The following is a 25,609-nucleotide window of genomic DNA, read 5'->3' on the forward strand; positions in this document are numbered from 1 at the left end:
GAAGCTGTGAGGCTGTGAGTCACACACACACACTTACATTAGCTACATGCCAATACACACAAACACACACCGGGTATTCACGCATACACACACCTCAATGATGTGGAGTCCACCCTGATACAAAAACACACAAACAGTCTGGCCTCACAACAGGGTAACTAACCACACCCATGTGTGACCCTGCCCGCCTCTATTCAACACATCCACCCGCCCATACACACCATCTAACTCTCCTCAGCTCTGTTTCTCTGTCCGCAGCAACTCTAGTACCCCTGAGGTTCGTTGCTTATGCAGCAGAAGTGTGTGTGTGTGTCCGTATTTGTGTATATGTTACTGCTTTGTGTGTGTTCTTGTGTGTCTATGTGTGTGTGTGACAGCAGGAACAAAGCTTTTGGGGCTTACAGGGCTTGCTGGTGAATGGGATGAGGATAAAGCCAGTGACTGCAGGCTGCAGAGTCATGGCCTTGTGCGCGCGCGCGTGTGTGTGTGTGTGTGTGTGTGTGTGTGTGTGTGTGTGTGTGTGTGTGTGTGTGTGTGTGTGTGTGTGTGTGTGAGCTTCAATAGTCTCGCTGAGCCGCGCGCTCTTTGAGTGTTTTTTCATGCCGGTGTCTATGTAGTTTCTGCTAGTGTGTGTTTGGGGGTTCAGGAGCGAGCTCTGGCTTGCATCTCTCCTGCCTCAGCGAGACTATTATCCACACACACAAATGCACACATCACACACACCTCACTCTGTGCAGTTTCAGTTAACATGTCTATGTTTGTAGGCTCGCACGGGTGTCATTGAGCATACCTTGATCCTGCGACATCAGACTCTGAAAGAGAGAAAAGACAAAAAAAGAAGTTTGAACTTCGTTTTTTGGGGGAAAGTGTGCACCAGCAGTCAATTCTGTATTTTTGTGTTTACTACTTTCGGTGCTACTTGAGTCCAACAAGTTTGGGGATGAGAACAAACTCTAAGGAGCTAAATGTGGTAAATAGAATGGCTACTGAGCAAGGATTGCATTGATGTGGCCTGAAAATGTGCAGGAAATAGAAGTTTCCACTGAGAAACTGACCCTGGGGGATAAATCTACAGTGCACAACCTTATGAGTGTGGGAAAAAAAGGACTCATAACCCAGTGTGCCACTTTCAGTCTCAGAAACTATGCACTCCTCCACTGAAGACTGGTGTTAGGTGCTTGGGTCATAGCTGCAGCTCTAATTATAACTGACTATTGTCAACATGAAACAAAAACAAAAGCTAATGTTTGATTACAGTGCATTTTTGAGAATCAATATGAAACTGAAGATGGGCATGTTCCAGTGGTCAAATAGCAGTAGCGATGCAGAAGTGCAAAAGGGATCACTCACATTTCTTGTTTATCATCGGAGTCAAAAAACATTTTCATCACACATTGCACGACCATCTTTTTTGAGCACTTTTAATGCAGTTTGTTTACTTGTTAGTTTATTCGGAATACCATTTACCGTGACCTAAAGCACAGCTGGTAAATTAAAATGAGCTGTTGAACTACTAAAAGAAGACTTGCACATCCTGAGCAGGGCTGGGGTATAGTAAGTCTGTATTGATTCAACAATGCCTGAATCACTTCATGTTTTTATACCTTCTGCAGCTCTTCTATCGAGCGCTCTGTCTCCTTCAGGCGTTCTCGAAGAACTTGCTCCTTGGCTGAAATCTGAGACTCTTCACTTTCGAGTGCACCGATTTCAGACTCGAGCCTATAAATACACAAAAACACAAGAGACAAATCCAAAGTTAACTGTGGCTCATTGTCAGGTTCACAATTTTCATCAGCATATCATCCAGATGCTTAACATGAGAAACGACCAGGTAGATATGGTAGGTTTTAAAGAACTTGCAAAGAAAAACATGCCATCATCTGGTTAAAAGCTTTGTACAACAGGAAAAACTCCACATCCTCCTTCAGCAGGTTTATGAACCATTTCTCTCTGTTGCTATGATAACAACATGTTTTTGCTTTTGCTATTCAGAGGGCTTAATGCAATGCAAATGCATTCAGTTAATTATAACTTCTTTTAAACAAATGGCCGTTAAGGACTGTTAAGTCATTACTGCCATCCTTTAAATTGCACCTAAAATGTTCACATGGAAGTACACACATAATGCTGACGTGGACATTTAAGAGATGGATGCAACAACAATACTAGGAAGCAGTAAGGGAGGAGGACCAAGCTTCCTTACTTCAGGATACAATCCTCTGGGACATCAGGAATTTGTGAGTCAATGTGTGTGACATCATGTAAAAGACACATTATGGCTCACAACAATGCTAGCAACAATTCTTCCGGAGTAGTCAAGAATTAGTAGAGGTCAGTCGTCCCGTTTGCACCTTCGACCATGAACACTTTATCTTATCTGAAGGAGTTTACAGAAACAAGTGCACTGATTGTTAGAATGAGTAGACCACATATATCTGATTAGATATTTTGGAGGATTTGCTTTGAAAATCTTTCACTGTATTGTCAATAGTCACTTGAAAACCTGAAATAATTTTTAAAAAAAAAGGAAAAACACAGTCTATACATCACCGTCTGTCAGCGTTGCTACCCAGGTTCACCTTCAGCAAACTGAAGAGCACTGCAGCAGTACAAAGACTTACTGTGAGGCTCAAAGACACTTCATTCATATGAGCTCATGAACCTTTTTTTATTGATGCGGTAAATATGCAGATTGCAAAAATCAGTTTTTTAGTACTTCTATGTGAAATGTTGCTTTCCTGTGAAAACTAGTTTCTTAGCAAAATAATTAGCTTATGTAACTGTGCTGTTAATTAACTGTGCCGGTGAGTCAGTGTTGCTTGAAATAATACAGTTCAGGGGTCTGGGTACTCCAAAATAACAGGTCTGCCTTTGCTACAGAAAACATGTAACAAATATTGCAAAATACAAGGCAGCTGTTGTAAAACCACTCTCCATTCTGTAAAGCCCCAGCATCTTATCAGTGTGTACCGATGATCATAATACAGCATATCTGACTCATGATGAAGTGGAACATTTGGGGCTTTTTTTTGATTTATTTAGCTTATTAAGTTTTAAGTAACTTGTGAGCATTTTCTCCCATCTTCATATTTGGAAGAAATGACCGCAGTCAGTTATTTATAAATACAGCGATCCTCTATCTTTAACTCTAGCCTTGATGGTAGGAGAAACAATTACTCAACACTGAACTTAGAGGCAAGGACTGCACCACAATGTGTAATCATTATTTTTTCAAGTAGCACACTAATCTTAGCATGAATGTCTAAAAATGATCATATGAATATGTCATACAATCAGTTTTATCTGTTTATGAAAGAACAATGTGCGATATTGCAAAGTCACAACGTGGAAAAAATTGAAAAAGGCCACACGTTATTTTAAGGTACAAAAGCTAATTACTATAAGTGACCTTTGAGCTTTTTCTAACTCCATATTTTTATTCTTAGCGTCCATTTGAGTCGATTAGCATGACTCACAGTTCAAAATAATCACATTTTTTTCTTCTTTTTTCTTCTTTCTTAAAGCAATTAGCTGGGATTTTTAAAATCTGGTATGTGGGATTATGTTTCCGTAAAAGTCACTGTAAGCCACTTCTTTACACCAACATTTTTCTGAATGACTCCTATTTCCAAACAGAAAACGGCTTTATAAAGAGGTACCAACTTTACAGTCTGTGAGTAGCACCACATTAGTCTTAGTAGCACTAACTAAATATGATCTCTTCTTATGTAACAAAACTAACTACAAATAACTCTAAATGAGGTCTTTCTAATTCAGAATCTGTTCCCCATTCAAAGTAAGATCTTTCTCACGACTAGAGGTATAAGTCAAATTCAAATTCAAATTCAAATTTTATTTGTCACGTACACAGTCATACACAGTACGATATGTAGTGAAATGCTTGGACAACTGCTCGTGACCTAAAGAAAACAAAAAAGGAAAAGGCTATGAATGAGATAGGAAATAAATATGAAAAATTAAAAAGGGTAAATTTAACTAGGAAGGAATAAAATATAAATTAAGGTTAAAAATGAAATAACTGTACAACACAAATTAGAATGAAGGGTAAATTTAACTGGGAAAGAATAAGATAAAATATATAAATCAAAGTTGAAAATAAAATAACTGTACAACAAAATACACAATATAGAACTATATAAGAATGTATGAAGAAATATAAATAAATATATACACAATAACAGCAGCATATACACAATAACAGCAGCGTGATTTAAGTGATGAAGTGAAAACAAAGTCCAGAAAGTCCAGTGTGTGTGTAAGAACCATATGTGTGGGTCAGTACTGTGTGGTGGTGTGATTGAGAGACCGTATCGCCTGCGGGAAGAAGCTCCTCCTCAGTCTCTCTGTGTTGGTCTTCAGGGAGCGGAATCGCTTTCCTGACCTCAACAGAGAGAACAGTCTGTTGTTGGGATGGCTGAGGTCCTTCACGATCTTCCTGGCCTTGGTCCAGCACCGCCTGCTGTAGATTGAGTGCAGGTCAGGGAGCTCGGAGCGGATGGTGCGCTCAGCTGACCGCACAACCCTCTGTAGAGCTCGTCTGTCCTGCATGGTGCTGTTCCCGAACCAGGTTAAGATGTTTCCCGTCAGGATGCTCTCTATGGTGCACGAGTAAAAGTTCCTGAGCACCTTGGAGGGCAGTTGGAAGTCTCTCAAGCGTCTGAGGTGGTAGAGACGCTGACGGGCCTTTTTCACCACGGTGTTGATGTGACAGGACCATGACAGGTCCTGCGTGATGTGAACTCCGAGGTATTTGAAGCTGTCCACTCTCTCCACTGGGCACTCGTTGATGACGGGGGTCTGGTAGTTCCTCTCCTGCTTAGTGCTGAAGTCCACTATCAGCTCCTTTGTCTTACTGACGTTTAGAAGGAGGTTGTTCCTCTGGCACCAGTTCTCCAGATTCCTAATCTCCTTCAGGTAGGCCGTCTCGTTGTTATCAGAGATCAGGCCCACCACGACGGTGTCGTCAGCAAACTTGATGATGGTGGTGGAGCTGGTAGTGGCCACACAGTCATATGTGTACAAAGAGTACAGCAGGGGGCTCAGAACACACCCCTGGGGGGCTCCAGTGCTGAGAGTGGTGGAGGCTGAGACATGTCCACCCATCCTTACTGCCTGTGGTCTGCCAGTTAGGAAGTTGGAGATCCACTGACACATAGATGAGCTGAGTCCCAGATGCTCCAGCTTGGTGGTGAGTGTGGAGGGAATTATGGTGTTAAATGCAGAGCTGTAGTCTATGAAGAGCATTTTAACATAATTCCCCCTTCTAGTGTCCAAGTGAGTGAGTGATGTGTGGAGGAGATGAGAGATGGCATCGTCTGTGGAACGATTTGGACGGTAAGCAAACTGTAGTCATGATGCAGAATAAGGCATAAATGCTTGCTTAATAAGGAGCGAATATATTACTTATATGAATGCAAAGAAACAACTACCTTAATGTAAACTGTTACAGTGTCCCTGATTATATTCACACGTTTTTTTTTCTGCAATTCTAACCTACTAAAACATTTTTAATTAAACTTTTATATTTTTCAGAATGACTGAATTGAAGTAAAGCAATTTACTTTAACATCTGTCAAACTGTTTTTATATTGCTGACACCTGATGGAACTGAAAATTGTACAAGCTGGAGAAATGTAATTAGTGACACGTCTAATTAGCACTCAAGAGGCCAGAGCTGATTGTATAAATATGGCTACTGAATAAACTGAACTTACTGTGATTTGTGATGAAGTCACACTGTTCATTCTTTGCTCAGATACACTGAATAATTGTGACTCAGTACCATGCACTCCCACATAGGTGTCAGAGTATCAAACTTCCAGATGTTATCCTGTCAAACGTCACAACTAAACTGGCATCTGGAAGTCAAAATACCCAAGAAAAAACACTGTTGCAAATTAAAGATAAAATATTGGTTTAAAAGTCTAAAGAGTCTAAACATACAGAGTACTGTGGCGTTTAGATCACTCACACATAAACTGTACAGTGGTACACAGGAAATTAAAGATTCCCAAATCTTTTGCTTTTACCTACAGTAAGTATTATCTAACCACAGTAGATGTCTCTACAAGCTATTGCCACTCATGTGACTGCTTATTCCAGCTCCCCCAGAGCTCATTTCCTTTCTAGTGGGAAAAGGATTTTACTTCAGCTTCCTCTGAGCTGCAAGAGGTCTTGTCAAAATGGAAGAGAAGCAAGACTTTTGCCAGGACATTGGACACAGTTTTCTCATCCTGCTACATTTTAACAATGTCAGGTAGTGTACGGTATAGTGCAAAAGTCTCATTTCTTTATATTTTATTTCCAAGTAATCAGGCTTTCTAAAGGTCTTTCAAAGTTCTTGCTTTATTCACTTTTAAATTATATCCTTAGGCACTTTGTTTGTAAAAAACAAACAAACAAAACAAAAAAAACAACCATAATTTATTCACTTTTTTTCTGTTGAATCTATGGGAAATAGCAAAGATAACAGTTCGACAGATAGAAAATAGTATTTTCTGTATTAACAACGTGATTCCCAAAAGAGCCAATAGCGGAAAGCATCTATATATATATATATACACATGTTATTTAGGGTGATGTGCAATGTGTGCTTAAAAAAATCTGAGGAAACTGGAAAAGAGGAGGACAGATGAAGAAATGACAGGGCTAAAAATCTACATTAGATGAGTTGCATCTGAAAGTAATTTCCTTAAGAAATAGGAAAGAAATATATCAAAATCTTGATACAGGACCCAAAAGATGCATCCAGACCTTCAGCTAAATCATCTACTGTTCACTGATGCCTCATTAGAAATGGTCTCAATGGAAGGGTGGCTGTCAAGTCGCCATTTTTAAGGCAAGAAAGCAAGAGAGGATGAAGTTTGCCAAATTACAAAAGGACTGGACTGAATGTCAGTGGCAACAAATCTTATGAAGAGGTGACACCAAATGTGAAATCTTTGGTTCAAACCAATGTCAGGACATTTGTGTAAACACCCTTTACACAACTAGTCTATTCTTTGCAAATGCAATGCGGGCAAAAAAGTAAAGACAGAGTGACACTGGTATTAGTGATGTGGGTGTCTGGCACCCTCTAGTGGGGAAACCTTTAACATGCCAACAATAAAACTCCGTAAACTTTAGTTTTGGGTGAGAGGGTTGTTACACTGGTTGGTAGTTTTTCAGTGAGGAAAAACTGCAGCTGTTGTACCTAATCCCAGACTCTATATGAGGTCTGTTACTTGTTAATTATTAGTAAAACACCATAATATTTAACATATTAGTATTAAGAATATCCATCAAATAAATTTAGACTTGTGAAAATCAGAAAAACAAAATAAGAAAAGTAAAATGAAGTGCTTATAGCTGGAAAGCTAGTTGTTTTAGGGTGGGAAAGACAGAGAACCAGGCTCATGACTTTAACTCTCCTGCTACACTTCTACAAAAGAAGTCAGCAGCATTATTATCTCTGTGGCACTCCTTGAATGAGACCAGTGATGTCACTGTCCCCGCCTTGTCAGCCAACCACAGTCCAGTTGCCATGGATACGCCTGGGTGGGCAGCAGCAACTGCTTTCCACATCACACAAGAGGAGGAAGAGCCGACATCTGTTTCAGTGTGTGTGTGTGTGTGTGAGAGCATGCATTCATGTGCACGCAGGCTGTCAGAGATACAGGAACACACAAAGCAATGACACACTGAGAGGACGAGAGAGGAAGAAGCTCCAACCACATCGTGTATTTATAAGTGAAGCTGTACTTCAATTTATAGCTTTTCAATATTTGGAACAGCGAGGAGGTTGAAGGTATAAATACATATACAGTAGGGTAGGCTGCACATAGGCAGGGTTAACACAGCATGGTTTTCAGGGGTAGGAGAAACCAGAGAACTTGCAAACTCCACACAGAAAGCTCCTAACTTGGTTTCTTGGTTCAAATGGAGGCCCTTCTTGATGTGATGGTGTTAACCACTGAGCCACTGTGCTGCCTATAATAACTGGTTTATAGTGTGCTCTAAGGTTTTAATGAGATATAATTGTTTGTCAGTGTTCTTTTAATTCTGTGTGCATCCTGAGTGTGCAGGCTGGTAAACTGACTCAGCACCAATTAGTATCACTAGCCTTGAAATTCAAATGCAAACAAACAAAAACATTTAGCACAACACATAAGTTAGCCACATAAATAGGTTAGTAGGATGGAAGACTCTCGTCTTCTTCTCCCTACTCCAAAAGAAACGCCTGCTTCCCATTTCAAATTTGCTAACTCACAAAACCATTACTCCCACACATTATGTAGTCAAAGAGTGAAATCACTCTTTAAGATTGTACACACAGGCCCAGAAATCTATATTCAGACCCTGACTTTGTCTTGTTTCCCTCCTGAGTGTTGTTCTGTCGAGTCAAATCACTTGGCGAAGATGCAAGCTGCACACGATCCATTTCCAGCTCTGTAATCTCTTATTTTTACTCTTTGGTTATGATCATTTTATAGCCTGCATTCACACACCCACACGGGGCAGCTGTAACTCATGCAGCTCTTTGATCCTTTCTGCTTGAATGATTAACTGTCCTGTGCTAAAGCTCGCACACAAAGTTAAAGATGCATTATGCTGCATAAGTCTTAATCTGCTCAGTTGTTTACAGTCACAGATTGTGCTACAGAGAGCAAGAAAAGACAAGACGTATGGACACAAATGCAAAGCATATACGCCACAATAATGAGGGGAAATAATCAAAATCTTTAATTTGGGCAGGGGTCATACATGCAGGAAGCATGAACACATGATGAGATCTACTGTACTGTGAACAATGGAGACACTAGAAGCTGGTGGACAACAGATGATCTGGCAACTGACAGACTGAAACATCAGGGAGTATAAACTGGGGAGGCTGACTGGATAAATGATTATAGATGAATTTAACTAATGAGAGTGCAAAGGAAGGAAAACTGATGGCTGACAGGAAGTGAAACAGACAGGAGTGCAAGTTGATGTGTAAAGTGCAGGCTTTTTACAGTGGATTTATACTTATGTGTTGTAAATGCAGACCTGGCAATGGCAATGGTTACTTAAACGGGCTACACCGCAAACTCAGATTCACAGCAGAAGCATAATTTAGGCATAAATTACAATGTACCTATGATGTAGATTTAACACAAAATACATTGTCTCTCCCAGCTTGCTGCAAATTGAAAAGGGTTTGTCTATGACCTTAAAAACACTATATTTTAGATGTATATGTATTAAATAACAGTAAAAAGGTTGATGATTTTAAGGAATTTATGCGATTGTCATGGTCCTGAGTCTGAGGACTCGGTGTATTGTGTTTCTTTATATTATGCTTTGTTCTCGGTTATTCTGTTTTGTCTTTTGTTTAGGTTTGCTATGTGTTAGTGTTTTTGTTTCATGCCTGCCTGTGTTCCCTCTGTCTGTCCATGGTGTTATTGTGTCTGCTCATGAGTCTGCCTGTCAAGTTCAGTGTCCTGTCTGGTTCTCTGTGTCTGTTAGTTTCCTGTTTTATTCTGAAAGTTCATGTCTCATGTCAGTGTGTTCAGTTTTACTGCTCCCCTGTCTCGTTAGCCTAATTGCTCCCAGCTGTGTCTCCCTCCTGTGGCCCATTCCCTGATTACTCCCCGTGTATTTAAGCCCTGTGTTTTCCTGAGCTCTCTGTCGTGTTGTCTGTTTAACGCCATGTCTGTCTGCATCGTTCTGTGTAACCCGGTGTTCATTCTGCGTCTTGCCGCCATCTTTCATTGTGCATTTCGTTCCTCCTCCCGTGCGTGCTTGGTTTAAGTTGAGTTCTTTAATTTTCCCCAGTTTAGGTTGGTTTACTCCCCGCTCTGCTCCTCCTGTTTTTGTCACCTTATCACCTCTGCAAATAAACATTCACTCGCACCCCAGTCAGTGCCTGCATCTTGGATCATTTTCTCAATTCACCACACGACTGCTGTGCAGCCGTGACAGCGATGTTTTTAGTGAGTTAAATGTGGGCCTTTAATGAATTGTTTTATAGATGCTGATAGTCCAGCTACAAAAAAAAATCACTACACCTGAGAAGTAGAAGTATTGTTGCTATCAAACTAAACAAATTTATCCCTTACCAAATTACTTTTGACTACTTTCTGTCAAGTTAACTGTTTTAGCTCAAATTTAACTTATAAAGTATTTATGTTGAAACCTGCAATGTAACATCCGTGGAAGAGAAAATCAACGTAGCACACAATAAACACAATTCAGTCTTTCCTTTTTGGTGTCCCACCCACAAAATGTAAGGAATTTACTAACTATTCTATTCTAGCTGATTCTAGCTTGGTGTTCTTGTCTCAAATATGTCACACCGAGGGACTAATTTTGGCCTTTAATTTAGTTTTGGTGAGGAAAGACTTTGTTTTCACAGCAGTCACATTTGGCTCAAGCTAAAATGGTTTCTGTCCCATCTGGTTTTACAGCTGAGGCAAATGTGTGATTGTGAAATGCAGATATGGTGAACTCTGCAAGCTGAAACTGCCGTGGAATGATCTGAACTGAAGCACAGATAGAAACTGCTCTCATACTGTCACTGCGAGGCAAAAGACAAATACTCTTGGAGCGTTATGTAACACAACACAGGGCATTTCACTGGGCTTGTTGCAATAAGTATATTTTGCTATAGTCAGACTGCCAGCTGGACCTCATGTGTCCCCATTTGGCTCTTTTGCACTTGCAGATTTTCTGGTCTGGTAATCTATTGATAGTTAGTCAAGGTGATGGAAAGATGGAACATTATTGATCTGCTGAGCAATGGAGGTCACTGCAGATTTACTGGGAAAATTAGGGAAAATGGTCCTAGCGAGTGCACAAATAGAAATGTGAGATTGTGCACACGTACGCGCGCTACATGTTTAAATAAAGACTGCGCTGGCCTACCTTTGAATTCAAAACCTGTATTCTTTTAGTGAAGCTATTTTCTGATTTCTAAAAAAGATTAAACCATATTTCTCTAGGTCTTGAATATGTAGGAGGACATGCTGTACATAAAAAACAAAACCACACATTTCCCCAACAGTGACAGCGACATCCGCACAATGCTGTCTGTGCAACATGAAACAAGCAATGATCCAAAAGCAGCACAGTGTGGGTACAGCTCGGGTCACAGTGCTGTATTCCTCTCTGTGTTTACTTAGGCTGTCCATGTAATGATAGGGATATCTGTAAAACTACCACTGCTGCCTCCACTCTCTCATTCTGTCTCCTTGTGTCTGTGTGTCCTCCAGGCTCTGCAAAGTTAATGTCTTCTCCTTCCTCCTGTCTGTGCTGTCCAAGTACTGTATGTGGATGAAATGGCCTACACAAAGATACCACTGCACCCCCCCTTTTACTTTACGTGATCACCAGTTGAAGGTCAAAACTAGTCAGTGCTGATACTTTCCTAATGTTTACCAAATTCTTATTCAGTGGTTTGTCTGTTCCTTTGGACTATCCAATAACACTTATTGTGTTGCATTTAATGCTCAGCAAGCAGCACAGCTGTTCCTCTTCTTTCGTTCTCCGGTGCATGAAATGAGACAAGCATCTCTAAAAGAGCAACTGCTGTGTCTTTGTCTCGTTCGGTCTTTAAAGTGTCCACTGAAGTTTGTGTTAAAAGCAGGAAGTCCTCCAATATCTCCCACCTTCACACCACGACATCACACTTTTTTCCTACTGTTGATGTTTAATTTTATACGCCGTCTCCTTTACTGCTAAAGTGTTTATTGAATCACTGAGTCATCTGCTTTTCTGATTGGATAATGTGATAATTGATTAGCTCCTGCGTGTGTGTGTCTGTGTGTGTGTATAAAAGAGAATGCTAATATGGTATCAATCTACCTACAATCTAGGACGGGCAGACTGAAACGTTATAATTTAATAAATATTTCAGCAGTAAGCACGACTGTGTGGGAGTTCCATTTGATTATACTTATGAAGTAATTTCCTCTGATGCATCATCTGCCTCTCATTCAGGTGGCCATACACTTATTTTTTCATGTTTATTTGTGTACAATGTTTTCATTACTGGGTTTCAGGTTTAGGATTTGTGTGACTATAAAGACACTCCTCAAACACCCACACACAAGCACTGTGGCTTTATTTTACCCACTGGAAAAGCTTGTTTTCTGAAAGCCTTGAGACTTTAATGCCAAACAGCTGAGCTCCTCTTAAAGCACTTTTCAGCAGCCATCTGAGACCCTGATTCACATCCATCCATCCATCCATCTATCCATCTATCCATCTATCTATCTGTCTGTCTGTCTGTCTGTCTGTCTCTGTCTGTCTGTCTGTCTCCGTCTACCTTGTGAAACAAAGGATTAGTATGCAAGACAACAAGGCATTGACCAACTTCTACATTTACTCCAAAACTTTCTGGGAATCAAGAAAAGTATGGCCTTCAGGACTTTCTGGCCCACTGTTGCTGTTATTGGAGCTAACTGCGGTTGTTCTAACTCAGTGTGTATTTATAGGATTTGAGAATGCAGAATTCAAAAAATCTCCAATGCCACACAGTTGTCTAGAGAGTTTGACTGTCACTTGTGATTGCTGTGCAACACTTTGTTTTCCTGTTGCAGAGATAAATAAAGCTGGAGTTGATTTAGCTCAAAAGGCTGGACTGTAGGAGAGTGAAACCAGACTGCAGACAATAATCCTTACAGTTTAATTGCTTTTGTAACTAATTAAAACCACAACTGCAATATTAAAAAAAAAAAAAAATCAGACAGCAACTCTATTCAGCTGCAGCTGAATGAAGTGATTCACGTGAGGCAGCTTCACCATCACAACTGTACTCTGGCCTACAAAGCTGTCTCTGTGACCATTCACGGCTGTTCTGTTTATAGAAGAGCAAATGTTATCCTGGAGTTCGTGACAACGCTTCATGTTGATGTTATTTCGGCAGCAGTGATAACCTACGGTAGCTAACAGAGTCTCTTTCATACAGAGATTTGATAAATGAGGTGGTGGAGTGAGCCTCACTCATTGATGCCAAATTCACCCAGAGCGTGCTCTGATCTCACCCATATACACGAGCTACGAGACAACGACTCTCCACTGCATTTTAACTGATTTGTTTTTACAGGCCATTATCCTGCTATGCTGCTAAGCTTTACTCTTTATGAATCCATGCTAGTTTTTGTTGGCAGAATAGTTTGTGAAGATTTTTTCCTCTTCTTTTTCTTTTTTCCCAAATACAACATTAACAGTTTCCACTGCTTCATGCTTCTTCCTGTTTCTCTTCCCTAATAAAAGAGGAGAACCCCCTATTTTCTTCTCACTACGAATTCTGTACCATTGAGCATGCATACATTATTATAACTAGGCTAATCTTTTCAGGTCCTGCCAAATATGGGGATATCAACATTATATTAAGGCCATCTCATGTGGACATATTTTTTACATTTTTAATTTGTATCCAGAATGAAAAGACCTCACTCGTTTATTTTGTGCAGTTTCATTTTATTGCACACCAGCGTCTACATCATTTGTATTAAGCAGTACTAGAAATCAGACAAAGCCTCTGCTTTCTACTGCTTTCTGTCTGTCTCAGGAAAGAAAAGCTGCAGCCCAACCCCAATCTCACACCCAGAATCACAATAGCAAGAACTGGCTGGCACTTTATTCATGATCTCATGCCCCCAACTTCACTGGGGAATAAGTGACTATCTCACAGCAACACTTGATGGGAATCAGGAAGCTCCTCCCGGAGGCACAGAGACAGGAAGCACAAAAAGAGTCACATCACTCTATTTTGATTCTTTAAATGTATCTCACTCTCTTCCTCCTATGTCCCCTTTTTTGCATGTCCAGTGTGTTCTTTGTGAATTAGATGTAAAAAAAAAAAAAAAAGCCCTTATTTGATGACTACATATAAGACTAGAACTATAAGGGATAATAAAACTGATATTCTTGGAAATATGTCAAATTGGCTGCAGAGTGCCACCAAGAAAAACAGAAGCTCAGTATTAAAAAAACGGATGTGACAACTTTTGTTAATATTAATCTAATCGGCTGCTTACATCTGTTTAATATCAGCTCTGCCTTTTGTTTAATCCCACTTCAAATGTATTATGTCCTGCACTGTACTCTAACCACAACAGAAGATAATCAGCAGCACTGCCAGAATGTCCACGAAGAGCAAACTAAACCCAAGCCTCGTTACTGCATGTGTTGTACCTGTGTATCATGTCTTCCAGCCTCTTCCCTTGCTCTTCATCTTGTTCCAGCTGTTTCCGCCGTGCCTCCTCTTCTTCCACTCCCATGCCCTGGAGCAGCCACCGCTCACGCATAGCTTTGGACTGAGGACACAAAGAAATGCTGGTTTCAGTCGGCTCAGTCACTCTAGAGTACAAATAGAATGGGAACCTTCTTGTGACTAGAAACGAATCCATGGTTGACTGGTAATTGTATTGAATTTTGTTTTGCTGTCTGCAACTAATTGCAAGTGGCTGTCCACAAGGCTGAGCATATGATACTCTCAACCTCTGGATGACCACTGGTGGAAGGAGACCCAGCAATGACCCACCAGGGTGCAATCACTCTCAGACAAATCCCCATCTAATTTACAAGAACAGACAGGCTGCCAATACGTAACAATCAATCTGAGTTGATAAGTTCACACAAGTTTAACCACTGCTTTTGGAATAGATTATCCTATTTTCCTGTTTGATCAGAAGATCACGATGCCATGACTCCACAGCTGGTTGGCTTAGCATATAAACTGAGGTTGGTGGGAAATAGAGATGCAAAGGTTTAAAAACTAGAAGCACAGATGCATTTTTTTCACTAGACTCTAGAACTGACAAGAAAGAAATGTAATAAATAAAATGTAATAAAGCATGCCAGAGTGCTTTATTTGACCAGGCAATGATCAATTAATAATTGACAAAAAGGTTGTGATTATTTGTCTGTCAAATCAATCCAGTGAGTAACTGTTAGCTCTAATAAATGGCAGCCACATTGGAAGCCTGTTAACTAATAAGGCCTTTATGGTACACTCCTGCTTTACTATTTGGATACAGTTGGTCTAATGGTGCATAGAGTCTTCTCAAATGACCAAATGAGAATGTTTAGAGCAGAAAAGGTTGTCGACCTGTTCAGATTGTGGAGATCGGCAGACTACATCAAACACTACATCAGCATCTTTGTGATAGTGTGTTTTTGTTAAACATGCTGTTAACTGCCACCGGAGCACCGTTACGGGGGCTAGATTCCTCTAATCACTGCCGAGCACAGCTAGAACAAATAACCAAACATGTAGGAGTTTTTATGTAACACAGGAACTCTGAACTCAGCTGCTACTCGTAGGAAACTACTCTTTGTTAAAGGCGAATCCCACAAGCCCGAGAGAGCTACAGCAACCATTCTCCGTGATGTAAACAACGTTATTTTGTTAGGAACGTTATAAAAAGCGCTTTGTCGGCTAAATATCATCATGTACAGTCAAGGTTGTTTTCTTCAACTAAGGGTGTTTTTTTCTGTGAACTATAACAAATTTATTTTTTCCAAAAAGGGAAAGAAATTTAAGTACATTCACTGTGAGCATGGTGCTTTTCTATTAAGTTTTACTAAACAAGCAGTTTAGTGAAAAATTTTCCTTTGATCATTTTACTGCTGTGTGAAGAGACAGATGGTATTTTGGTGCACAAACATTTCTCAAATTAGACTAAACAGGGATAAAATATGAAGCAGATTTTCTACTGTCTCTCTCTTTCTGTTTAAATGATTTGTAAGATACTAATAAGCTAAAGAAACAATTCTTGTTTCGCTATGCCTTATAATAACAAAACCAACAACGTTGTTCTGTGTTTTATGGTATTTTATTGCGTCTCGATTTCTGTCTCCAGATTTGTCCCAGAGACATATCTGGGCACACAAAAATTCCATATGCTGCATGTGGTCCCTGTAGCCCCCTGTTTACATTTCATGGATAAACAATATAGATTAAGCCCCACATTAAACCCCAGGTTTGTTTGTCTGGTTCTTGCAGTATTAAACACAGAAAATCAACCAGGGTGCCAATCTTCTCATCACACAGGCTCTGGATTTCTTTAATGTTTTATAGATAATGCCAGAGCTCTGTTTACGCCATTAATGTCTCCGTTTCTGTCTGGAGCTTTGCTTTGTTACCACAACAGAGCGGAGCTGGAACACTGATTCACCTTTTAGCTGTTTACTGTCAAACTGTTGCTTGGCTGGAGGTCATAGAGCTGAAAATTACCCGTGTGACGCGCGCGCGCACACACACACACACACATACTATTGAAATGTGCCCAAATGGCTTCTCTGTCATTAGCCAGCCTCGAGGATCTGGTCGTGGAGGAGGCCTCGCGGTGGCATATCGGAGCCGTTTTAACTGCCGTTCAGTGAAAGTTGGACACTTTCTGTCTTTTGAACTGCAGCTCATCAAAATTGGAAAGAAGGATCCTTTTTACTGTGCGTTGGTCTATCGCCCTCCTGGCCCAAACAGCTCGTTTTTAGCCGAGTTTAGTGATTTTCTGTCCTCTACTATGAGGTTGTCTAAATTGCTTCTTGTGGGAGATTTTAATATACATATTGATGATGAGTCCGACCGCTTTGCTAGGAGTTTTACCAGTATCATGGACTCTTTTCATTTTATCCAACATGTATCTGGCCCCACACATAACAAAGGCCATACACTGGACCTTGTTTTTTCTTTGGGTCTGAATATTGATTATATCTGTTCTAAGGACATTTTTATTTCTGACCATTATTGTGTCTTTTTTAATATGTCTTTTTATGAGCCTATGTCTCCTGTTCATCGGACAGTTATTTCCCGCACTTTAGACTCCTCCACAGCACAGAAGTTCTCTGATGTTTTTAATTTAACATTATCCCCACAAAACGATGTTGATTTTTCTATAGATCTATTCAATTATCATTGTCTTTCGATCTTAGATGAAATCTGTCCGATTAAAATGAGACCTGTGCCTGTTTCCAAGTCTGTACCCTGGTTAAATGACAACATTCGTCTTATAAAACGTAATTGTCGTAAAACTGAGCGGTTATGGAGGAAAACTCACTTAAATGTTCATCTCCTCTATTTAAAGGATCTTTTAGCCTCCTTTAACAATGCTATTAGAGTTGCGAGGGCTGCTTACTTTTCTCAGCTGGTTGCAAGGAGCAGAGGTAATCCTAAAGTTTTATTTGATACTATTACTAATATTATTACTCCTGCTCCACCTGCTGCTATTATTTCTTCTGTTGAAGATTGTGAAACTTTTCTTGCTTTCTTTTTAGAAAAAATTAGCAACATAAGGAAAAACCTGTCTTTTTCAGCGTCTGCGCTGTCTGTTCCCACGCCAGCTCGGCCTGTTGTTTTAGAAGGTTTTTCACTTGTTTCACTACCAGAGCTGGGAAAAATAGTTAGTGCAACAAAATTATCCTCTTGCTCTCTTGATTTTTTACCTGCATCATTATTTAAAAATGTCTTTTACTCTACTGGTCCCTGTATTCTTACTATAATTAATACCTCCTTGGCCTCGGGCATAGTCCCTGCCTATTTTAAAACTGCTGTTATACATCCCTTGTTAAAAAAGCCTATGCTGGACCCATCTCTCCCTAGCAATTATAGACCGATCTCAAAAATTCCGTTAATTGCTAAGATTCTAGAGAAGATCGTGGCTAAGCAGCTTACAGCAGTTTTAGATAATTATAGTATTTTCGACAAATTTCAATCTGGCTTTCGTAAAGTTCATTCCACTGAAACAGCCCTTCTTAGAGTTTCTAATGACATTTTGTTACAAAGCGATGCAGGTAAATGTTCTGTTCTCTTAATGTTGGATCTTACGTCGGCCTTTGATACTGTTGACCACTATATTTTACTTAACAGGCTGAAACACTGGGTTGGTGTCTCTGGGACTGCATTGAAATGGTTCTCCTCGTATCTCTCTGAACGATATTCTTCTGTGGCAGTTTCTAAGTATAGATCATCTTCTGCGTCCCTGTCTTTTGGTGTGCCACAAGGCTCTGTGCTAGGGCCATTACTGTTTTTAGTTTATTTACTCCCTCTCCAGCACATTCTGAGCCCTTTTGAGGATATTTGTTACCATTGTTATGCGGACGATATCCAACTCTATATATCTTTTAAACCAGAAGAGGCTTCTAAGCTGCGGCTTTTAAATGTGTGCTTGGAAACCATTAAAGGCTGGATGGCTGAAAACTTCCTCCAACTAAATGAAAGTAAAACCGAAGTCCTCTTATGTGCCCCAGATAGACATATACCCAGTATAATAAATGCTCTTGGTCCTCTTTCAACGTTTGTAAAACCATCTGTCAGGAACTTGGGGATTATCCTTGATCCTGCTCTTACGTTAGATAGTCATGTTAAATCTCTTGTTCGGTCTTGCTTTTATCATTTAAGAAATATTTCTAAATTGAGCTCTATTATATCCTATACCGAACTGGAGATTGTTACTCATGCTTTTATCTCTTCACGACTGGACTATTGCAATTCCCTGTTTACTTGTTTAAATAAAGGTTCTTTGGAGCGTCTGCAGATCGTTCAGAATGCTGCAGCAAGACTTTTGACGAAAGCTTCTAAATTTTCACATATAACACCGTTGCTCATGCAGTTACATTGGCTTCCTGTTGAATTTAGAGTCCAGTTTAAGATTTTGGTTTTAACTTTCAAGGCTCTTCAACAACAAGCACCACCATATATCATTGAACTTTTACAGCCCTATGCCCCTAGTAGGTCTCTGAGGTCGAGTAGTCAGGGCCTACTTGTCATTCAGTATACGAGACTGAAAACTAGGGGTGATAGAGCTTTTGCTACTGTGGCCGCCAGACTGTGGAATTCTCTTCCTCAGGACTTACGATCCGCTGATTCATTGATTACTTTTAAAAAACAGCTAAAAACACATCTTTTTAAAACTGCCTTTTGCTAACTTTGTTTGTATTTTGTCTTTTTAATCTGTTATATCTTGTAAAGCACTTTGTGATCTCTATCTAGAAATGTGCTATATAAATAAAATTTTACTTACTTACTTACACACACACACACACACACACACACACACACACACACACACACACACACACACACACACACACACACACACACACACACACACACACACACACCTAATTAAATATTTAGAAACTCACATGGTGGCAAGTCAGTGCATGTAAGCATGTATAATCATGGTCACAATGACCTGCAGCATTTCAAACTGAGCATCAGAATGGGGAAAAGGTGATTTAAGTGACTTTGAAAGTGACATGTTTGTTGGAGCCATACAGGCTGGCCTGAGTATTTCAGAAAGTGCTGATCTGTTGGAATTTTCCCACACAAAGATCTCTGGGTTTATAGAACATGGTCCAATAAAGAAAAAAAGCCTCGTCGATGGCAAATGTCAAATGATAACGGCCAAATTGTATATGCAGGCAACGGGTTGATGCAGAGCATCTCTGAAAGCACAGCATGCAGAATTTTGAAGGGGATGGACAGCAGAAGGCTGCACCGTGTGCACCGTCTTTCAGCTCAGAACAGGCTACAATTTCATGGGCTCACTAAAATTGAACAACAGACGATTGGAAAAATGTTGCCTGGTCTCATGATCTTGGCTGCATCATGCAGGTGGTGAGGTCATGAAATCATGGATCCATCCTGCCTTGTATCAACAATTCAGGCTGCTGTGTGGAGGTGTTTTTATTAGCACACTTTTGGCTCTAAGCACCTTGAATCAGCCTTTGTTGTTATTTTGCGCCATATAAAACAATTCAATTGAACTAAATGTAACTTTAGTACCAACTGAGCATCTTTTAAACACCATAGCATACCTGAGTGTTGCTGCTGACTTCATCCATCCCTTTATGACAACAGTGTATAGCATGCTGCAAAGCTCAAATCATCTAAAACAGGTTTCTTGAACATGACAATGAGTTCACTGTACTCAAATAGCCTCCACAGTCACCAGATCTCAATCTCAGTGTTTCCAGCACCTTGTTAAATGTGTGCAATAAAGAGTTCTGAAGGGGGAAAAGTGGTTCATGAGGTGCTAGCAAGTTGCACTGTGTCTGGTGAGTGTATGACAGAAATATTTTGAAAGGCAGTTGCACAACCTGGTTATCAGTTAAACCGAACAATTTAAAAACTATGTTCTGCAAAATTTTCCCATCCATGTTTGATTTTCTTGCACTGCAGTTTTCCATCACAAACATTAGTGAACTTCTAAAGTAAACAGCTAGTTTCAAGTTCATTAAGCAAATTCCACATTCCACATCGAGATCACAGCGGTATTCTCTATATGATTTAGAAGCCATCACTTATTCAGAGATGCATTGTTGGCTATATTTGTGCCTGACCTCTTACCAACACTGTGGAGTTTTATCAATACCATAATATATATATAACAGCTTTCCGTAGCATTTCAGCTATCAAAAAGCATTGGTGAATAACTTGTTTCCCCTGAGAACCAGACGGCTCTTTGCTTCTCTCTCATGCTGTTTAACAGACTTTCCATTTCCTGTTGAGCTGTGACACACAACCACTCTGAACTCGGCTATTAAAGGGAGGGTTTCAGGCTGTTATGAATGTCTGTGCTTGTCATCAGAAAGTGAAATAACCAATTTATCAAAATATGTAACGCCCAGATGGAGACACTGCTTCAAAAAGAGAATTCATGGCCAAGGTTAAACTTTGCTCTGAAGTCATGCCGATGTTTACAAAGTTCCAGACTCACATCATCGCCTCCATTGAGAAGCTTGAATCATGCAGCCCAGAGGTCCTTATCAAATCTCTGGGCTCTAGTTCCCGTTTCCTCTCCCAAGCCACTGGGTCTCCAGAGAGCGCTCAACAAAGCCTGCTTCATGCTGCCTGGCAGCGTGGCACTTAGAGGTAATGGCCATTTAAATGGAACTGTGTGACCAGATGCTGATTACATCTGGAGTTCAGGCCTACTGGTGTTGTATGAAAGAAAAGTACACAGATCATTAAAGATCAGTGGGGGCTGGATTCTGCAGATAGAGCAAACATATTCAGATTAAGATCCATTCTGACCTCTCTTGGTTTTTCATGTATCTTTAGGGAGCATGAGAAGGATAGTAGAGTTGTGATGACTTTTGAATGAATCCAAACTTATCACAACCCTTTAAGGCTGGCTCCAAATGTGAGTTCATCCATAAGACTTGTAAGGTAAAATGCACAATCAAGCCATTCACTTGAAGTTATGCTTATTGTTTTAGTGTCTTTTGGAGCATTTACAATGACACGAATTAACCGATTTATGCACCACATCTGTTCTTGTTAAACAAATAATATAGCATTATACATAACATGGCAATGGCCATCCATCCATGCATTATCAATTGCTTATTAGGGGCAGCAGAGGAGGCCAAGGTGTTTCCAAGCCAGACGAGACACTTCACCTAGGTGGCACTGAAGGGACAGATGCCTGAATCACCTCAGATGAAGGAGCTTCTCCCCTAATCTCTAAGGTAGAGCCCAGGTGTCCTTTGGAGGAAGCTCATTTCTGCTGCCTGTAACCAAAATTTCTATAGTCAATACCCACAGGTCATGAAGATTGGGAATGGTGGAAAAATAGATTGACCAAGGAATTTACAACTTCACTTTCCTGCTCAGCTCTCTCTTCACCTTAACAAACTTGTGAACACGTTTAAGACACTTAAATGCCGCCACTTTGGATGGAAACTTGAGTGGCCACTTTACCTTTTCTTGGCTGAGAACTTCAGACTTGGTACCAACTTTAATCCAAGTAGCTCGACTCTTGGCTGCAAACTACCGTACTCCAATATAAGCTGGAGGTCATTGCTCGATAACGCCAACAAAATCACATCATCAGCAAAAAGCAGAGTCGAGCTCCCGAGACCATCTGAGAACACCCTTCAACACTTAGCTCTGCCTAGAAATTCTGTCCATACAAATTATAAGCAGAATTAGGGACAAAAGACCCTTTGGTGGAGTCCAACTCCATCCGTGATTAAGTTTGACTGTTAGAAATGTAAACCAAGCTTTCATCGCAGCTGAACAGGGATTTCTTTCCTTAATTTTCAGAATTCACAAAACAAGGATGGATGCCAGAATCTGAGGCTTCAAAGCAGAAGTGCAGAAACCAGTAGGTGGCATCAACATGGATGTTTTCAAAGTTTTGTCATTTGCAAGAAGCCTAATTCAAACTTAGCTGAAGTGCCACTGAAAAGTTGGTAAGCGTAGCACTGTAGCACATCAGTGCAGCACTGATAAAACAACAGTGGCTATTAGTCTAAATAGCAGTCATCGCAGTAGTCTGCAATGTCAGCACTTTGTGTCATGTGTAATTTGTTATGATTATTACTTTCAGTGAAGAATAACCCAGATCGGGTCAAATAAGAAAACAGACATTAGAAAGAAGCACTGATTCATCAGCACTTTCAAAGCAAACACACACACACTCAAAAATGTTACGTTTAAAATATGCATATGCTTAGAATGAAAAACACCCTTTTGCAGATGAGCCCTAACTGAAAAACTCGACTCTTCAGAGGGCTCAAAACCAAATATACGAGTTACTGTAAACCCCAATTAGTGGCTGAACTGCACTGCATGCTTTAATGAAAGTGCACATGTCTTGAATCAATGTTTTTGTTTTGCCCATGTTCCCATAACTGGGTGTTAAATGGTGGAAAACACTAGTATGTGGAATCAGACTTATTTGATAAAGGATTCATTCATGCCAAGTGTGTTTAATGGCTCTAGTTAGCAAATGGAATGCATTTTTATTGCAAATATTAAAACTGGTTCCCATAGATATTTATGTAGTTTAATGAGTACCCGCAGCTATTCTCTTAACCACCCTGCAACTCTGCAGCAGCTACGGCTGTGGGATTTTCCTAATATTGTCTTTTGAAGTTAAACCAATTATACATCACCAGAGCAGCACCATATTTGACTTGTGTTGCTCATGCACACATTTTATAAACACAGTGACGACACTTAAATAAAAGTCCAGTGACATATAGTTTAAACAGCGTCACATCGTGTGTCAAAGCTCGAAAATTATGGGATGCCTCAGTCTGTTGTGTCTCCACCTGACAGTGGTTTGGTTGGGTGAGTTTTGTGTACAAGGTCAAATAATTCTTTAGTAGCTGAAAGAAGAAGTCCGCATAAATTACAGATGCCTGGAAGCTGCTCATTTTATAAACTCATAATGTGTCAGGAGCTTGTGTCTTCTGTCCTTCATTTGGACATCAAATCTGTGTTTACTTGAAACAAAAATCTTGGCTTACCGGTATTGGCTGGCATTAACTATGAGGGGATATATTTGTGTGTTTGGATTTGAGTGTTTTTCTGTAAAGAAGAAAACAGCCATGCCAGGGCCTGCTTAGCCAAGGGAAACTCTTGTTCTAATAGGCCTGCACACCAGGAGATACTGAGGTGGAATCACTAACATCTCAGCCAAAAACTGACAAACACACTCGCACATGCTCATGAGTAATTAAACACACTTGCATGCAGAAAAGCAGCATGCTGAAATGAGACAAAACAGTTAAGGAAGCTGTCAAATCAATCTATCTCTCAAGGGTTGAGGTTATATCTAGATGAAGAAAGAGGATAGAGCAATAACTCATAAGAGCATCATGACTCACGTCTTTCCCCTGTGAACTACTAACCCTAATCTGCACTCTTCACCTTCCCTTCACCTTTACGCTGACCTAATTTTAATCAACCAGTACCTTAGTCAAAAATGTATCTCTCACATGCTCACACTGTTTTAGCTCAGCTGTACGCAGTGCATTCAAGTAATGAATAGCTCTGTGTAACACGAGTAAGCAGAAAAGTCTGTAAGTACATCACAATCCAGGACTGAGTGAATGTTGGTATTTCTCTGTCTGTTGTCTTTAAAAATGTTAATAAATATATAATTTTCAAACTTAGCCCTTACAGTGGTACCATAAGTGTTATAACTGAATTATGCAAAGATGGATAAACAGCTACTGAGCATGTTCAGGGTGATATTTCTTTGCACATGTGCACCTAGACAGGCGATGACGTTTTATTGCTCTAATATAAAAACAACAGGGCATAATCATTACTTGAACTGTAAATAATACTTATACATATGTATCATATGTACCCAACATATGTATCATAAATACACACAACATACCTTGACATGTTGGAGCTGCAGCAGCAGGTCATCAAGCTGGCTTCTTTTATCATCAATTTCAGTTTGCCGCTTCCGTTTCTCCTGTGAGACAAAGAAATGTAAGAGTTAAAAATCAAAGTGTTACTGTTGTAAAGTTGAGTCTTGAGTTTGTAGCATTTAATATTGCCTGAAAAGAATAAAAGTAATGATGTCACAGTAGAGCTGATGCTTGACTTCCTCTTTTAGCTGCTTTTCCACAGTAGATCATCTTCCTCCATCTCCTATCTCTAACCTCTTCCTATGCCACACCAACCCTCTGCTTGTCCTCATTCACTACAACTTCTTTTGTGGTCTTCCTCTTTTACTCCTGCCCGGCAACTCCATATTCAAAATCCTTTGTCCAGTATATCCATTCTCTCTCCTTGCCACATGTCCAAACCATCTCTGCCTTACCTCTCTAACTTTGCCTCCAAACTCAACCTGAGCTGTCCCTCTGATATACTCATTTCTGATACTGTCCTTTTATACATTTTACAGAAATCTATACATTTAATTGTCTGCCTCTATGTGTTAGTCCTGTGATAGACTGGCAACCTGTCCTTAAACCCTATAACGGCTGAGATAGACTCCATCCCCCTCATGACCCTGAATTGGATAACTGATCAAGAAGATGGATGGATTGTGTCTGAATTTTTGACTTATGTCCTAAAACATCTATTGTGAAATTTTGACCTTTTGGCCACAAAATTCAAAATTCATCTTGGACTTCGAGGCAATGTTCGTGCCAAGTTTCCAAAATTCCTATAAGTAGGTCTTGTGAGATGTGAGATCTGAGGGATAAATGGAGGAACAACTGGAAAACATAATGCCTTCAGAGACAGCTTTCAGCAGCGCCTAGGCATAAGAATACAATTGTTTTATTGATTGAATGTGTTTACATTTTAATGGTGCATTTCAATCTGCAAGACAAAGATCCCTTTGGGACAAGTTTAATGGAGAGATTAAGGTTTAAACAAATTCAGTTTAGAAGTGTGCAGAGACTGAAATGCGATACACTGTCGATCTCAGTTTAATAATGATAAGGTGTGGTAGAGTTTACTGGTCGAGTTCTGTCACGGATCCTCCAGTAAAGCCAGATTTTATTCATAGTAATTGTTTTTTCTGAAAAAAAAAATTCCACTACACTGTACGCTGTCCACATACTGTACATATGTGCAATTAAATGTCTCCTTATGAAGACATGGGTAGAAATATGGTCCAAGGGGCATACACAGGAAGGAAGGAAAGTATTAGAGAGGTTGAAGGTGAAAGCTTATTGAGGTTTGAGAAGGGTTAGTGCTCACAAGCCATATAAAGAGCAGAGATTTGGCCTTGATTACTCCACGTGGCACTGTCATTGAACTTGGGGTGGGAAGAACATTCCTTTATGTGGAGATAAAGGATAAATAATGGGTGGGAGAGGAGGTGGGTGCATGGTGAGTGGAAGGTTTTAAGCT

General features: G+C 40.1%; 1 protein-coding gene across 7 annotated transcripts in view; it reads right to left on the reverse strand.

Annotated features, from left to right (window-relative positions):
- palm2akap2 (PALM2 and AKAP2 fusion) overlaps positions 1–25,609 on the reverse strand; it is a 97,519-nt gene that overhangs the window by 49,043 nt on the left and 22,867 nt on the right. For 4 of the 7 annotated variants that reach the window (XM_080304401.1, XM_080304400.1, XM_080304399.1 and 1 more), the window contains exons 3-6: positions 24,135–24,215; positions 14,182–14,303; positions 1,605–1,719; positions 791–812 (exon numbers count right to left, since the gene is read on the reverse strand). In XM_080304401.1, the coding sequence (XP_080160527.1) occupies positions 791–812; positions 1,605–1,719; positions 14,182–14,303; positions 24,135–24,215 (340 nt within the window). Of the gene's footprint in view, positions 1–70; positions 293–790; positions 813–1,604; positions 1,720–14,181; positions 14,304–24,134; positions 24,216–25,609 lie in introns of those variants that run through there. The other 3 variants (XM_080304404.1, XM_080304403.1, XM_080304406.1) reach the window with 3 other exon arrangements.

This window comes from Astatotilapia calliptera, chromosome 7 (genome assembly GCF_964374335.1).
Source record: "Astatotilapia calliptera chromosome 7, fAstCal68.1, whole genome shotgun sequence".
Taxonomy (NCBI): domain Eukaryota; kingdom Metazoa; phylum Chordata; class Actinopteri; order Cichliformes; family Cichlidae; genus Astatotilapia; species Astatotilapia calliptera.